Raw genomic sequence first — 17,945 nt, 5'->3', positions numbered from 1 at the left:
CAGAAAAGCTCATGAAAAAGAAAACGCCTTGCGTGACCATCTTCTGATGCGTGTCAAATACTCGTCAGCGAGTAATGGCAGTATGTATGTATGTATGTATTAAAAATTCATGTTATTACGAGGGTTGTCTTTTATATTTTGTATATAGAAACATAGTAGGCGCCTATTAACATATATCAAAATGTTAAAATTATTTGTCATCTTTAGTGGACTTAACGCCAAAGTTTTAGACGGCTTCATTTAAATGACTGTACCTAAACTGAATTTTTGAAGTTGACGAGTCAGTCGAAAAATGGAATTATACCGAGAAAATTTTCGCTAAATAATTTTTACAATTTTTGAAAATAGTGGTCTGAACATGAATGACTTGTCGAGTTGGTTTCTGTTTTCGAACATCAAGCACCACATCAGTCGACAATTCTCCATTGGTATAGAGAATTTGAACGTGGATGGATTAGGCTTAGATCCAATAACAGGTCCACCAACAACGGCAATCAGACACTCATCCAAAAAAACGTAGATGCTGATCAACGTCATGGAGCAACAGTTTCTCTGCAAGATCAAAGAACTATGATTGCTAATTGGTACATCTCTATTTGAATGCCGGAAGTAATTGCTGAGTGTCAAAAAACCAACCCTCAACAACGAATAATGCTCCACCAAGACAATGTCAGTTCCCAGTTCCCAGCTCGAAAAACAATTGAGATTTTAAATAAGCAAACATCGAATTGTTGGACTATCCTCCATACAGGCCCGACCTAAGTCCGAACGACTTCTTTACTTTTCCAAAAATTAAGAATGAACTGCGTGGTCAGAGGTTCCAGTCACTAGAAAATGAAGTCAGAAACACAATTTTGAAGATACCAATAAGAGAGTGGAATAACTGCTTTCAGAATTGGTTTCAACGGATGCAAAATTGCATTTCTCTTCGTGGAGAATACTTCGAAAAACAATAGTGTTTAAGAGTTATGTACTGTTTTAGTTATGTTTTTTTCTACTATGCAAAATATAAAAGAAAACCGTCGTATTATTGGCAGTTACTTTAGCAGATAGTTTTAAGTTCAGAAGTTGTATCGGCTATTGTTGCTTTAATTGAACATAAAGGAAATTAATTTCTGGACTCAAAACCACCTTTGCTAGAATAGCTACCAACAAACAATAATAATATGAGTTGAGTCTTCTTCAAAGGCGAATATCTCCAATAAAAAGAAAGCTATCGAGATGAACCAAAAAACAGTCTATCGAGAAACATGCGCATTAATGAAAAAATTTCTTTTAAATTCTGTATTTTGTTAATTCATTGTACAGGATGTTTTAAAGTTGCGCCAAAATAACAATATTTTGTTTTACGTCGTATAGAGACAGATATGAACAGAAAAACAGGCTAAAAAGTCAAATTAATTTAGCTACACATTACACACTACAATAAAATATAATGAACTTACTAAACTACCTACATGAAAATTGTAAGAGATCTTTTTTTCCTGTCGGTCGGTGACGAAAAAGAAACTCAGATTTAAAAAAAATATCTGTAAGGAGTATACTAGTAAAATTATGTCAATGCATTATTCTACACCCTGTACATATGTATAACAAAAGAAAATTTTAAATGGTCGTTATCAATTAACGTCGCCAGATTCAGGGCGAATACGAGTATTATCTGGCAACGCAGGAGAGATTTTACTCGATCATTGACCGTGATATGGACGCATCTGTATAACCCCACATTGACCTCCAATATCTCGGATTTCTTAATTAAACTAAAAATAAATCATTTTTAATTTAAAGTGTTGTATTTTTTGTCCCACAAATCGATGGATATTATATTATTGCCTTTGATCAAACCGCTAGTGTATTTTTGAAAATCTTTCTAATAATAGTTGGCCTACCTATATGTATAATGATATTTGTAAACAAGTTTTAATATGTAAGATAATATATATATTTCTGTACTAAAATTAATTTATTGTAGATGCATCTGTATATTTAATAATATCTAACAGAACTTGTGCTGGTCACAAAAGTACATATAAGGAATGTGTTGCATTTGTTCTCAACTTATACAGGGTTGTTCACCACATACGACACGGAGTATTGTAGCTAAACGATTAGATTTTTACAAATTGTAAGTTTTGTGTTCGTTGAAGGACGATTAGAGCTACAATTTAAAAATATTTTTTCAAGATACAGAGTGTCCCAAATAAGTAAAAAATATTATAGTTGAATTTTTTTAAATAGAACACCCTGTATATTATTCTATTTTTGGATTCTACGATTGAAATAAAGGTAAATTTGATTAAGGTTTATCACACTTAAACCTTACCGTTTTTGAAATATTTTCAATTTTGTGAAATTGCAGTAAAAATTTTAAGGCTTAATTTCTCCAAGGGTATCATATTTTTTAATACTAAATATTTACTGAAGATTATTTATTGATCAGATATTGTGCTGCAATAATATAAATTTTACTACCTTATACAGAGTGTTCAAAAATTTATATTAAATAATTACTAGCTTTAAACGGCAATAACTTGTTTAATTTAAATGGAATACCCTATATATTTTACGTGAAGCAGATGCACAATGTAATTGTCTATCAGAATGTATTACACCATTTTTTACCCATCTCTTCAAATTTTCGTAGAAAATGCATTTTCTTATAATTTAGACCTCATTTATCACTATACCCATGGAATATTGACATTTCAGATTTTTTAAAGCACCATATATGTGCTGTTGCAAATGTACAGGTGGTAAATATTGCAATCCCATTGGTATACAAAAAAAACTATTTATATCTTTGTAATTAGTTAATTACATACTTTTAAATTGTTTTAATTGATAAAGTATTCTAAATAAATGTGGATTTGGCTCAAAAATCAATATAAAAATAAGTTATGAAAATGAACGTCTCTGTTTTTGCAAATAAAGCATTCGTCAAAAAATGAAATAAAATTTAGAAGGTGTTACTTCTTACCACATTGTCTAATACACACACAAAATTCAGTTTTTTAGTATTTGGAGCAATTATTATAAATCAACGTAAACAGTCAATTAATGTAGTTTAAATACTGGGATCATATTAATTGGTCCTCTTCAACAAAAAATAATTAAACAGTTTTTTTTATTTTTTAATTAAATAAGCGAACTATATCGACAATATTAGTATCTGTACCCTTTGAAAATTTGTTACATCTTTAAAAATAAGCTAAAATATCAATATTCCATGGGTATAGTGATAAATGAGGTCTAAATTATAAGAAAATGCATTTTCTACGAAAACTTGAAGAGATGGGTAAAAAATGGCATAATACAATTTGATAGACAATTACATTGCGCATCTGATTCACCTAAAATATATAGAGTGTTCCATTTAAATTAAACAAGTTATTTCCGTTTAAAGCTAGTAATTATTTAATATAAATTTTTGGACACTCTGTATAAGGTAGTAAATTTTTTATTATTGCAGCACAATATCTGATCAATAAATAATCTTCAGTAAATATTTAGTATTAAAAACTTTGATACCCTTGGAGAAACGAAGCCTTAAAATTTTTACTGCAATTTCATAAAATTGAAAATATCTCAAAAACGGTAAGGTTTCAGTGTGATAAACCTTAATCAAATTTACCTTTATTTCAATCGTATAATCCAAAAATAGAATAATATACAGGGTGTTCCATTTAAAAAAATACAACTATAATATTTTTTACTTATTTGGGACACTCTGTACCTTGTAAAAATATTTTTAAATTGTAGCTCCAATAGTCCTTCAATGAACACAAAACTTACAATTTGTAAAAATCTATTCGTTTAGCTAAAATACTCCGTGTCGTATGTGGTGAACAACCCTGTATATAATTTTGATAGTATACCTATTAATACCTTAAGAAAGATTGAAGAGTCCATTTCACTAGTCCAAAAAAGTAGAAAAATAAGCGTTCGGCATTTAACGGTTTATGTAAAACTGGCTAGGTATTTTTACACAAATGAAGAAGAAAACTAAAGATAAAGGATTATACTATGTCGGTATTGTAGCACATTTTTAGGTAACATCTTAATTTTTAAGATTTTGATGGTCAAACATCAAGAAAATATACCTTATGTTTGCACTAAATTTGCTCAAAATTAAAGAAATAATTTAAAATTCCGTTACAATACCGACAAAGATTGAAGATTGATTTGTGATTACAGTGATATATAATTTATATGGTTTTATAACAAATTGCTCGCTATTTTATGGCCAATGCAGAAGCTCTACAAGCCTTAATCAAAGCATTGGTGTGTTTGGAATTTTAGGTGTATCTTAACACGACAGGATCGGGCTAAGCTTTAAGCAAAATGGAATTTGACCAAAACTTGAATAGATAACACCCCAGAAATTAAAACTATTATAATATTGAAGACATTATTGATCAGAATGTTTTACAAAAGATTTGACAAATGAAAGTGATGAGATGTTACTTAGCTGTAATCTATAGTATATTCTTATTGATGAAACTTACCTCCATAATTTGCCAAGTGTCTTTGATAATTCTGCGTTGTGTAGTTGAGGATACTGATCAGCTAGTTTCCTTCTGGCTGCTTGTGCCCATACCATAAAAGCATTCATGGGTCTCTTCACGTGCAACTTCCTTTTATCAGAAGCAGCTCTGTAATAAATAAAAAATAATAATATAAGACTTTACCATTTATCTCAAGTAGTTGTATTTTATACTTTTGGTGTTTTTGTGTTACAAATAAGCAGATTCTAATACTCTATTGCTCTCAGGTTATGCTGCGAACTTATTTTCGATAAAAAATATCCCATTAATGTTAATAATTTTAAAAAATCACACATATACGAAGTGCAGACATGAGAGCTTCAAAAAAAATATATAGAAAACTAAGAACAAATAATATAATAGTCCGATTCCTTCTAGTGCTCTAATTTTGTCGCTTCAAATTTCAAATTTATTGTTACACGGATTGGTTTTGTGCTGCTTTATTGGTTTTAATATGCTCAATAGCAATGTCTATGCAGTACCTAGAATAGATTTGATTTTTTTGGCATGGCTATTTGCCTGGTTGGTTTGTTGGTTGCTTAAATGTGGTAATAAATTAGCACAATTGCCGTTTTGATACCAAATTACAAAACAAGCTCACTCAGATATCCTATACCTAGGAATTTTTGAGATATCCTATACCTAGGGACCCAATTGGATTGTTAAATGTTTGTAACCATTCGGTTGCATTGAAGAAACAAATAGCTTCCGTTTTACGTTTCCCGACAATCTACGAAGCTGGAGCTTCTGAGGATATATGAGGAAACGATTCCGGATCCCGTACAAAGCCCAATGCACAAATGTATGTTCCCCTTTCTTTCGGGTCCTTGCAGCTTCGGCAAACTTTATTAAAAAGGATGCCCATTCTTGTAGCATGTTCGCCAATTGACCAGTACCCCTTATATACCATCGTTATCCTGGCGATCGTCCGATTCTGCTGCGACCTTTACAGATCTATTGTGATCTCCAGATCTATTGTGATCTCTAAGTTCCCCAGTCATCTCATTTTCAAAAAGTGTGAGAACTTGGAGACTGAACCTTCCATAATGCTCTTGGCTTATAATTACCAAGTACAAAGAACCGCATATTTACCAAACTGTCGTGCTCTTATAGAATGCTGCAGTTTCATCTTCTGATTAATAATATATCCAAACGATTTTGTCCGTCAATCCCATCAGTTTCCTGACCCACTACTACAGTACTAACATGAAAACCATAGTGGATCTAATGGAATTGGCAAACGACACCATGTGCAGATTGTATGCCTTCATAAATGCACTATTTTTGTATAAAATTTCACTTTAAATCATTTGCTTAGGTAAAATTGTTGTCAATTCTAAATCCTTAAGTTTTTACTAAAATTGTAAATAATATTGTATCACCAAAAAAAAAAACAACTAAAGGGAACATGCATATCTAAAGTCTATTAAACCACCAGGAGATTAGTATTTAAAAAATGATGGAAACATGTGAAGCTGTATGTACAGATGGGTGAGTAAATGGATTGGGATAGGTTATTGTAACTATTTAAAAATCTTAAGAGGGGTTATATTTAATGCTATCAAAGTAAATTATTGTGTAACAATAACTCGTTTAATTTTATGCGTTGAAAAATGCACTGCTGTAAAATTACGAAAACATGACTCGGCGGTCTGATTGCATCGACTATTAAATCTGATATTGTTTCGAATTCATCAATCTTCAACTTCAAAACGGTGGTCGCATTCATCTCACTCCGCCCCTACGTCTTTCTCTGTCTCCCATATATTAACATTTAAACCTATTTTTGGTTGCGTATCTTGTGAATAAAATGGTTTCTAACTGTTTAGATAAGGATCCCGCAGAATTTTACAACCTTTATATCTTTTACATTTTGCAAACAATTTTTCAAATACTTTTAACTTTTTGGTAATCACTGTATATTAATTCTCGGAGTGAAAATTCTTATTAAGGTTACATTGTATCTTAAGTATTTTTGCTTAAACTATCACCTTTCATATCTGCAGCTGACTCTAGAAAAATTAAGTGGGAAAGATCCAGTTCTTATCGCAAGCAATGACTAACATAAAATTACCATTATCTGCCGTACACATACTCTTATACAGGGTGATCCAGCGTTAATGTAATAATCAATTTTTTTTTATTTAAATTGATATAGATAAAAGCAAACACATGGTGCATGTTAGCAATAGGTTGTTATAAGCCAAAAATCGCAAAGGTAAAATCTTAAGAGACTATTATTACGCTGTACTGTTCAGGTCTCTCTCAGGGGTCGGGTAAAGCGGGTGTGTGGTCGAAGGAAATATATATTTCAGGGATCTTCCTAAGACTTAGCACGATCCTGTCGTGTTAAGCCACACCCAAAATTCCAAACACACGTGCTTTGATTAAGGCTTGATTAAAGTTTGCACAGCTTCAACATTTGCCTTAAAATAGCGAGCAATTTGTTACAAAACCATATAAATCATAAATATATCACTGTAATTACAAAACTTCAATCTATTTCCGTATTGTAACAGAATTTTAAATTATGTCTTTATTTTCACACAATATATTTAACACAAGAAATATTTTGTTTGACCTTCAAAATCTTAAAAATAAAGAAGTTGTCTAAAAATGTGCTACAATACGGATAGAGTATAATCCTCTATCTTTAATTTACGAAACCAGTTTTACATAAATCCACAAATGTTATCTGTCATAAAACGTTAAATGCCGAACACTTATTTTGCTACTTTTTTGGAGTAGTGAAATGAACTCTTAAGACTAACAGAATATCTCATATAGAGTATGTCCCCGAATTGTCTTTACAAAGGCAAAAACTTTTTTATCACTGATATTTTGAGAAAAACTCATTCTTGATACAAATTTTTGCTTGTTTTAAAATGGCTAATCCCGTTTCCAAATTTCTTTACCGTTTTAGAAAAAATTAAAAAAAATATGAAAATATGGCTGAAAGAACAAGAATTTTGATTAATGTCTTATTTTTGCTGCTCTTAAGATATCACATTTTTGTAGCATTGATCTAAATAAATGTTGTGCTTCTTTAACATTTGAAAACAGCAAAAATATGACGTTAATCTATGAAAGAATGGAAACGAAATTATATTACCATAGAAACGCGTTTTGATTTTTATAACGAAAAAATTCAGCTAAAAAATATATTATCAGTGGCTATACAGGATGCTACAAATTCGAGGTACGAGCATTGATATCTCAGAAACCGTAATGGATACGAAGAGAGTTAAATTGGGGCAAAGTTGCGCCATGGGATGTTCACCAAGATGCCATGAAAAAAGTTTTAAAAATTTCAAGGATTGCTGAATTTTTTTGGAAAAAACTAATTTTTTTGGAAAATCAATTTTATTTTTTTTCCTGTCGTTAGTTTTTAAAAAATCAAATAACTAATTGCACATTCTCATAGCCACTTCGTTAGGGCTATCTGACATTATTTTTAGATTTTTAAATTATCTGATAATTTGTGAGATACAAAGGCCAACTTGATTTCTCTAAATAGGGACCTGCATTTTTTATTTTAGATTTTGAAAGAACTTGGCCTCCTGAGTACAGTGATGTGCCAAACTTAATATTTTATTTTGTTTCGGAAATTTGAACACAATTTATTTAAACTAATTTCAAGTCCGGCTCTGTTTTTTTTTTAAATATTTAATCTATTAATTGTTACAATATTGAGGAGTTTTAAAACTGAATAATGACGTGAGATAAATCATTGAATACGGAAATTCAAATACAATAAAATAATATAAAATAAATAATATAAATATAAAATAAACAATAAAATCATTTCCTCGGAAGATGGATTGAGAATGGTGGAGCAGCATAATGGCCAGCGAAGTTCCTGAACCTGTGTATTGACGTCATTTGTAAAAATGAAATCAATATACCTCAACATTTACAACAATGAGTACAAAATGCATTCGGAAGTATAAGAAGAAGATCTGCTGAAAGGGCTATTACATAAAATTGAACGAAAAATAAATGTGTGCAATAGGGAGGGTGGTATTAAATAAACCCTTTCGAACATGTAGAACCTTAGAAATTTGTTTGTAGAAGTTGATATATTAATAACAACTAGGATTAATATTATGCATATTATTAGATCATACATTGAAATTTCAAATTCACAAAAAAAATTAAAAATTATATTATTAATTTTAAATTGCTGAGCTGGATATTATTTATTTAAATCTTTCATTTGGCTCGATTTTCCTTATTGTTGCGATGAACATAATCAGGTTAAATAATTTAAAAATCCAGAGTCGGGTTTGAAATTATTTTAAATAATAATTGAAGTTTTGTTGTTGTTAAAGTATCTAAAACAAAAAAAAAGTGTGGCATATCGTTGTCCTCAGGAGACTGAATTCTTTCAAAATCTCAAATAAAAAATGCAGGTCCTTATTTAAAAAAATTAAGTTGGCCTATGTACACAAATTATCAGATAGTTTGAAAATCTAAAAATACTGTGAGATAGCCCTGACAAAGTGGCTATGAGAATGTTCAGTTAGTTTTTTGATTTTCTAACAGGACAGGAAAAAATAAAATTGATATTCAAAAAAATTCGTTTTTCTCAAAAAACTCAAGGCGCAACTTTGCCCAAATTTAACCATCTTCGTATCTATTACGGTTACCGAGATACCAATGCTCGTACCTCGAATTTGTAGCATCCTGTATATTGTTTTTTTTATTTTCTCTAAAATAGTATGGAAATTTGGAAAAGTTTAAACGAAATTTACTATTTTAGAACAAGATTTTTTTTATGAAGAATACATTTTTCTCAAGATGTCAATAATATAAAAGTTTTTCCTCATGTAAAGATAATCCAGGAACATACTGTATAAATATGTTACTTTTATGATCCTGTAAATGTTATAATTTATAAAACTACCAAAATAAGATAAGTTTTAAAAAAAAATATTTTTTAAGTAAGAATTTCTTTCTTAGTCATTTTTTAAGTGTTTAACCTGTTAAATTGAACCACTTTGTATATAATAGTATTATATTTATATAAATAGACGATGATTAATATTTATTTTAAAAGAACTATATATAATCTGTCGGTCACTTTGAAAAAGATCTCTCATCAAATTTATTTATTATTCCTTTAAAAAAATGCTGATTATTAAGGTTTATATCAATTTTTATCTTTAAGTGTAACATCATTTTTCTTCTTTTAAATTTAATCAGTTTTCTTATTTAATATACCTAAAATCCATTTGGCATTAAAATTCAAAAATAATTTTATTGAAAAATTGAAGTACCTACTATAATTCGGGTAGGTTAATATTTTTTTCAGACTTCAATTTCCGTTTTTAATATTTTCAACTCTTCAAATTATTTTTGACTCCTTTTATATCTAAATAAATAAAACAAAGTAGAGTGAGTTACACAACTTATAAATGAAGAACCGCTGCACGCTGGATTAATTTTAATGATCTCGGATTTGTTGGATACTTCTCCCCACCAAATAGAATAACCTCCGAAGGGAAACGACGATATAAGAAGAAGAAGAAGTAAACAAACGGGTCCAGTATTGTAACAATACCTGTCTTACAAATGCACAAGAATTGATTCGTACGAAGTCATACCAGGCACCCGCTATTGTCTGTGGTCATGTATCACGGGCAGAGGGTGTAGGGGGTCTTGGCTTAACCGCCCGGACCAAGAGGAGACAACCTCATCAAAAACCTTTATATCTTACGTGGCTAGATAGACGACTACTACTGGTTGAGACCTCTACTGGTCTCAGCCTTGGGGCACCAAGAGGCAACTCATTGTATTCTCGTCTCCCTTACTTCTACATGCAGGGCTCTGTAAAATTGGAACGACTAACCTTGGCAAAGCTGGTGATACAAACAGCTTTGCCAGAACTCCAATCTAAGAATATCGAGTTGGCGAGTCATCAACTCGAAGGAGATTATATATTATAGATCCGGGACAACACCGGTACAGGTCTAAGTAGAGGCCAAGTTAAAGAGGGAGAGAAAATGGAGATTGATCCTCCAGCTACAACCTCAAGAGTACCTCAGCCGGAGACAAGCGCCTTGACTGTAAAAGGTACGGAGCACTAAACCCCAACCCGGCAGTGTTGTTACAATAGGTACAATTGTACTATTTTGGGTACATTTGATAGTCAAGGAGTACATAGGTACAATTGCAAGAAAAAATGTACAATTCTTACTTCTCAAACCCAAACTAACCCATACTTAAACCCACGTACATATTTTTAGACGAACGGTGATACGCGATGCGTGGATTTGAAATGCAGGTTGCTAGGAGCAGAGGCACAGAATTATACATCACTTGAAATGCTGTTAAAGCCGCACGGATGTCAAAGGTAAGTTTGATATCCGTGCGGTGAGTAGGAGGGGGGCTAATCATTGCGACCTTAGAGATCTATTGTGTCCTGATGTCAAACGTGACGTCACGTAATTAGTTCCCATTTAACCAATGCTATTCAAAGCTCTTTGTAGCTTCTGTATTGCTGTCCTCCATTTGCGAATTTCAAGTTCCAGAGCTTTACGCCCTGGGCTGCTCAGAACGGTTCTGAAAGGAGCTGTGCGAGATAGTCTGGTGCCTCCATATGGCGCGGAACCAGTTCTGAACTTTATGACTCAATTGAATGGAGAGAGAGTATCGCGTTCTTGAACAGTTCAGAGCTGCTTAACTGCGTGAAAGGAGGACAGCATATGGTGTATAATTCTGTGAGGGTGCATCCACATTATCCTAAAAAAAGCGGATCGGCGGCGGTGTATCGGCGTAACGACCTTGAATCGATTTCCAGCAATTCTATTGGCTGAAAAATTCATCTGTCAGAAATTTTATCTGTCAAATTCACCTGGCAAAAATTTCAGCCAATAGAATTGCAGGAAATCGATTCAAGGTCGTTAAGCCAATACGCCGTTCCGCTGTTTTTAGGATAGTGTGGATGCACCCTATGTACCAAAACTTGGTAAAAAGGTAAATAGAGAGATCACATGACCCCACATTTTTGCACCAAAAATGTACAATCCCACTTAAAAAAGTACAATTTCGACACCATTTATAGTACAAAAATGTTTGCCCTTGTAACAACGCTACCCAACCGTGGAAGGGTGTATACCCTCGTAGGAGGTAGATATACACTCCTCGGAGAATGAACAGCTATTGTCAGAGGAGGATAGAAAATACCCTGTTAAAGTAAAAAGTAAAAACGGTAAGTTAAAAAAATCACTGGTATAGACAAACAAATAATAGGTAAAAACGAAGTAAAGCAAGCGGTCGGACGTTGTGGCTCCGCAATAAAATAAATCTTTCGAAACCTATTACGTCTAGAGCCGCGTGCACGTATGTATGTGTGCGCACACACTTAAAAGATGAAACGGACCCGGCCGTTAGGGCCAATTAACAAACCTACCTTAATTAACACGCTTTCAAATCTTTTCTCGGCTCAGGATGGGCGCTTAAGACGCTCCATGCTGGAGAATACCTTTTGCTCATAATATTTTCTCGATTTAAGGCAATGTAAGAAGTAGCACAAACAGTTCGATAGCTACGAGTATAATATCTTCAATCGTTTACATGCACGAAACTGAAAACTTTTCAAGTAGAAACTAAAAGATTGGACAATAAACACGATAAAGTCTTAGCAAAAAGGCCGTAAGAAAATAACAGAAGACTTTTTTCATCAGTAGCTCAGTCCATAATGATATATGGCACATGTATGTGGGTAGAAGCGATATGAAAAAAAGTAAAAAAATAAAAATTGAAAGTAAAAAAAGAGTAAATAAAAACAATGAAAGTAGAGATTGTCAAAAAAGCTTCGTTCGTTACTGGCGCAAGAACTATTAAATACAGAATCAAATCTAATCAAGGAAGAGATTAAGAGAGTAAAAGCTTTAACAATCGACTTATTCACTACTTCGACTCTCTTTACAAAAATTTTTGACTGGATACCTTCATAGAATTCGAGAAATTGGAATTATATTTACCTACGAATAAAATTATTGCAAATTATTAATTTATATTTTCATCAAACCTATGGTATTCCATCTCAGGCTTGAGAAGTTTCCTTAAAATCATAATGCCACCCGGGCCCCCAGGTTCAATCATGAACCCTTGAATGCAAGATGCCGCAATTGAGGCGGTTTGTCGGAAACTTTCAAACAGCATCCACACAGAAAGAAAATCTCGCAGACAAATAAACTTCGGCTTTGTTCTATTTAAGATTAAGTGGCGATCGTTAACACCTTCTTTCGTTAAACGGTGAAATTCGACCTTTTAGCAACTATACCTCTCGCTCTCCGATCTATTTCCCAGGCTTACTCACCGTACGTCTATTCGTTTCTTATTTGCTTAGTTGTTTATGCCTAATTAATAAAGTAAATATCTATGTGAGCCTGACCGTCACACTAGTAGATTTTTTCAATTGCATTACGAGATAATAAATACATACTTAAATTAGTCTTGTTTAATTTCACCAAAAAATACCATACGAATTTTACGTATTCGAAAGCCGCCAACTAGACTTCCCAACAAGTAGTTGCAACTTTACCTAACTTAACTACCTACTAATTATTAAATGATTAAAAATAAAATACTAAAAACTATATCAGTCTATAAGTACAAAAACACAAAAAATTAGGTCACATGCCGAACTAATCCCGAAAAACTAGAAATTCGGAGTAACCATAGGACAAAACATGAAATTAAACTCAACCAAATTAGAAGTTATCTGCAGTTGTGGCCATCATGGCGGCCATCATGCTCTACCCAAATAATTAATAAGAATTGTTTCAACCCTTTCCACTTAAAAAGATGAAGAAAGACAGATATTCTGGTTCACGTTATATTGTGGTTAGCACTAATACATATTATAGCAGTTCCATATAATTAAATTATTTCATCGCTTTTCATTTTAGTACATTATCTCCCTAATAGCTGACTTTTGACCCAACGTTTATATAGAATGTTGAATGTTTGGGAGGTTTGGTTAGGTTAGGTTGGATATATTCTGTGTCTCTTTTGTGGATCTAGTGTGTATCTCCCATCATACAGTCTCAGGGCTTTGACAAAAGCCAGTATCTGAGACGGCTTGACAGAGGCTAGTTCTCCATCTCCGATATCAGTCGTACCAAAGTTTATGGCACGAATGGTTGTCGTTTCGGAGCACTCAGAGATGAGGTTCTGATGCTTCCCCATTTTCCCCACAGAATCGCCGTTGTTTCTTATCTTCAATCTATTGAGGTGTTCGTTGAGGAGACAGTGTCCTGTTAAAATCCCCGTGACAATCCGAAGATTGTTCTGACCGTTGTAACCCTATATTATTACCGTATCTTAGACCGTTGGGGGACTCCTAATAAAGGTTACAGATGGAGTCTTCCAAGTTCTTCAGTTACATGGAGTCTTCCCAGTTCTTGAGTTACGCTTTAAGTTGATTTGCACTTGGGAAGCAGAACGGTTCTGGTCCAGATAATGGAGTGCTCGATTTTTTCTAGCTATATTGTTTATTTTTCATTGCCTTCTATCACCTCTATCCCTTGGTGAGATGGTACGCAGAGTAGGAGAACTTTATTTTTTTGCCTAATCTGTTCAGTTTTTCTTGAATTGATGGTTACTGAGTTGATCCCTTTTAGTGCTGCTTGTCTATCGGATAAGTTAGTCAGATGGTTATTTTCTGTTTCTGATAGTTCCTATAACGGTCTAATCTTAATGTTTGCTTACGAATCGCCACTTGAAGTTTTTCGTATTTGTTTTGAAATTCCCTGTATATGCAATCATTTTGGCGTAGCACCTAATGCAAAAAATATGGAATATTTGGCAACACTCCAAAGACCAGTAAATATTCCCGTAGTGATTTAATTTTATTTGTTAAAAATAATACTGTCGGGTGGTGCATCGGCCTTGGAAACATAGGAAATCCCATGCAAATTCTGAAATGTCCAAATATTTGAAGTCGTAAATAAGTTTTTAAAAGTCCTGGTATGCTGAAAACACATGCCAAATTTGAGTAATTTTGAACAAGCCGTTTTAAAATATTAATTTGACTAATTTAAATTAAAACTGAACAGTACAAAACCAGATAAATGCTGTTGTGGTCCTCTTCAGAAGGGCCAACTTGTTGAGGGTCTTTTCGGGTGTGGAATTAATGTACACTGTTGTTTTTTAATATAACTTAACTTTAATTACGATAAACTAATTACAATAGTTACCCTGAGGGAAACTGTGAAAAATAATAACGTGTTGAAGAGTAAAAAGAGAGTTGAAGAACAAAAGCAAAAGAGTGTTTAGCAAAAAGAAGTATGTGACTAAAACAGGGTTTTAGCAAAAGAGATGTGAGGGCCTGTCTTGCAGTTCCTTAAATAATATCTAAGCTACAGAAATGCCAGAGGCGTACAGTACAATTTTTATATCCTTAATCTAATATTCAGAGCAGTGGACGACACTGCCCTAAACTTACATTGTTCAGATAGACAGACGTCTGCGAAAGCTATATAAATTTATGATCAAAATTCCCAACAGTAATAGTTAAAGTTATCAATTAGAATTATATTGTAGGGTCGTTTATGACCTCAAAGGTATGAAGGTTTTTATTAGAGATGGGACATTCCTAAACTAATATTACAAATTTGATTAAAATGAGGACGGGATTATAACACCTCCCCCCTAAGAAAAATTTTTTTCATAACAAAAAAAAATTAAGAGAGAAAAAAAAATCGTCAAATTAAACAATAAACAATACACACAATAACTACACTATTCTAAGAGTAAAAGTTTGAAAAAAAAAAATAAAAAAGGTAAAAATACACTGAACATTTTAGTCTTTAATTAATCCATATGAACTGATGGTGTTCTAGTCGAGCGTCGACCACTTAAGTTTAAAAATTCCACGGCTGAACGATTACTTAGGAGTCCACTTCTTCCAGCTTCTTCTTCCAATATTTGTTCAAATTGGGCCTGAGTTATTGGATTTGGAGTATTAATATTTGTATTAAATAGTTTAATACAGCAACCTTCAGAGAGGGTCCTGGGCTCCTTGGTACAACATAGTAATCTTCTTAGCAGGTTGAACAGTCCACACCATTTTAGAATATTATACAATAAGATGATCGTTACAATTGAACCAATTGCTGATAGTCCAACAGTATACCAGTATGAATGTTGCACAATAAATGGTTTCTTCAATTCTATGTCTAAAAGATCGTCCATCTGTTTAAGCTTGTGATTAGCGAAGTTCAGTTCATCCAATTTTAAATTTGTTCTCTTCACTGGCTCGAGATTTGATGGGGTTAAGTTAAGTTCTTGAATTCTTATAACTTGAGGATGCTTGCATATGAATTCGTTTTCGGTGGTTTTCGTACAACTTGATAGATCCCACATCGCTACGTAATATATCTTACTAGTTTGATTACTGAATTGATTAAAGAATTTTGTATTTATATTTAAAAATTGTTAATTTAAGTTAAAACTTGTGAATACTAGCTTTAAAATTTTGAATAGTATTTGAAATAATTCTTATTTGTTGTTTCATAGTAAGTCGAGTTTCGTAATTAACGGTAAATAGTTATTTTATGGCTTGATCATAAAATTTTGCATCAGGTATACAAACCATCAATTAAAAACGTATGAAGTGCCATTAAAAATTCCTCTTTTCAAATTATTATATCAAAAAAATATTATCGAAACCTGAATCTTCATTAGTATGACATAAATTAAAAGATCTTTGATGTTATATTAGAGGGCGAATTTAGTTTATCATTATAATATGATAAATTTAGGTGCGTGAAAAGAATGATTTCAGATCCGGATATCTTGCATTTCCCAATTTATGATAATATATTCCCGTTTGTCCAGGTAGATAAGTTATATGATAATTAGAAGTGTTAGAGGGTTATGGAAAAAGTACAATAAGGTATAAAAATAAGGCGAACATTTTAATCTGAAACAAAGGGTTTTATCATGTTAGTATGATAGATAATATGTCTTTTCCCAATTTGAATTTGAAAATTTTTTTCATTAAGTACTTTTGTTATTCTATACTGGCCTTTAAAATTAGGGGATAATTTTTTGTTTAAGCCTGGAGAAACTTGTTTATTTAATATATATACTAGGTCATTAGGTTTATAAATAGTCGTTTTAATTTTTTGATCGTAATATTCTTTTGATTTAAGTTTTAATTTATTTATATTTTCTTTAGCTTGAGTTATAAATCTGTTTTCATTCTCGGTAATGGGTAATGGACCAACTATATTAATCGCTAATTTTTCGAAAGCCTTTTGGCTGGTGGATTCTTTTCCTTCCAGATCTGAAGAAAAATAAATAGCAGCAGGTAAATTATCGAATAAATTTGAGTTTTTAATATCAAGTTTCGGGGTAATTTCTGTGGTTTGATAATGATATTTAATAAAATTTTGATAATTGTCGTCTTTTGATATTATATTAATGTTGATATTTCGTGATAGAGCATTTACATTAGAATTTATTCTGCCTTGTTTATGGACAAACTGAAAGTTTTGTTGTCCAGATACATTTTGTTTTTTCGAATATCTATAAGTTTTTGCTGATAAATTAATTTCGTGTTTCATAGTTTGAGTACAAGTAAATTTATCCGCCAGGAGGTGAAAAATATCATTATATTCCGTACATAAATTTAAAATCTGTTCTTTTTCCTCAATATTTAAATGTTCTAGTCTAAGGTTTTGATTTAATAATTTATTTCTGCTAAATAAATCTGTTGAATTAGTAAAGATATTAAGAGTTTTAGCATTATTATTTAATGGTTCTAAATAAACTGAAAATGGTTTTAATTCGTATTCCGTTACTCTAGTGTTTAGAATTGTAGCAAAAGCTTTTTTATTAGAATTGACCTTAGTAATAGCTTTTGATAAGTAAATACCCCTTTCGAGTTCTAGATTAGGTAATATTCCTTCGTTTAAATCAGAATTTAATACATTAACTTCAATAACAGTTTCTGTTCTGGGCTTTAAAATAAGATAATTATTATTATAAGGATTAATATTCATTTTTAGATGTAGCGGAAAAGGTAGCGAGTCAAGAGAGAATAATTGCTTTTTTAAATCAATTTGGGCGTTTTGTGATTTAATAAAGTCGTATCCGATCAGACCGTCATAAGGGACGTTTGTTTTCTGATTAAGAATATGGAACTTTATTTTCAATGTATGATTCCTAATATTAAATGGAATTATAGTACTACCCGCCGTTAATACAGGAGAATCTGTACTTAAACCGTGTAAGGTTAATTTCTCGCTAGGAAAAATTTAGTAATTTCAGGATTTAACTTATCTAATTTGATTAAAGATACACTAGCACCTGTATCTAATAAAAATCGAAATGTTTTATCTTTATTATTAGAAAAATCAGACTTAAATTCTAAAAATATAGAGT

At 32.0% G+C, this 17,945-nt stretch overlaps 1 protein-coding gene across 1 annotated transcript in view; it reads right to left on the bottom strand.

Annotated features, from left to right (window-relative positions):
* LOC115889686 (transcription factor Sox-8) overlaps window positions 1–17,945 on the bottom strand; it is a 58,757-nt gene that overhangs the window by 23,761 nt on the left and 17,051 nt on the right. Inside the window, exon 2 of the mRNA XM_030909744.1 lies at window positions 4,506–4,652. Within this exon, the coding sequence (XP_030765604.1) occupies window positions 4,506–4,652 (147 nt within the window). The remainder of the gene's footprint in view (window positions 1–4,505; window positions 4,653–17,945) is intronic.

This window comes from Sitophilus oryzae, unplaced genomic scaffold, assembly GCF_002938485.1.
Source record: "Sitophilus oryzae breed Bouriz unplaced genomic scaffold, Soryzae_2.0 scaffold_829_pilon_pilon, whole genome shotgun sequence".
Taxonomy (NCBI): domain Eukaryota; kingdom Metazoa; phylum Arthropoda; class Insecta; order Coleoptera; family Curculionidae; genus Sitophilus; species Sitophilus oryzae.
Note: the sequence above shows the minus strand (reverse complement) of the source record. Positions and strands in the feature narration are given on the sequence as shown.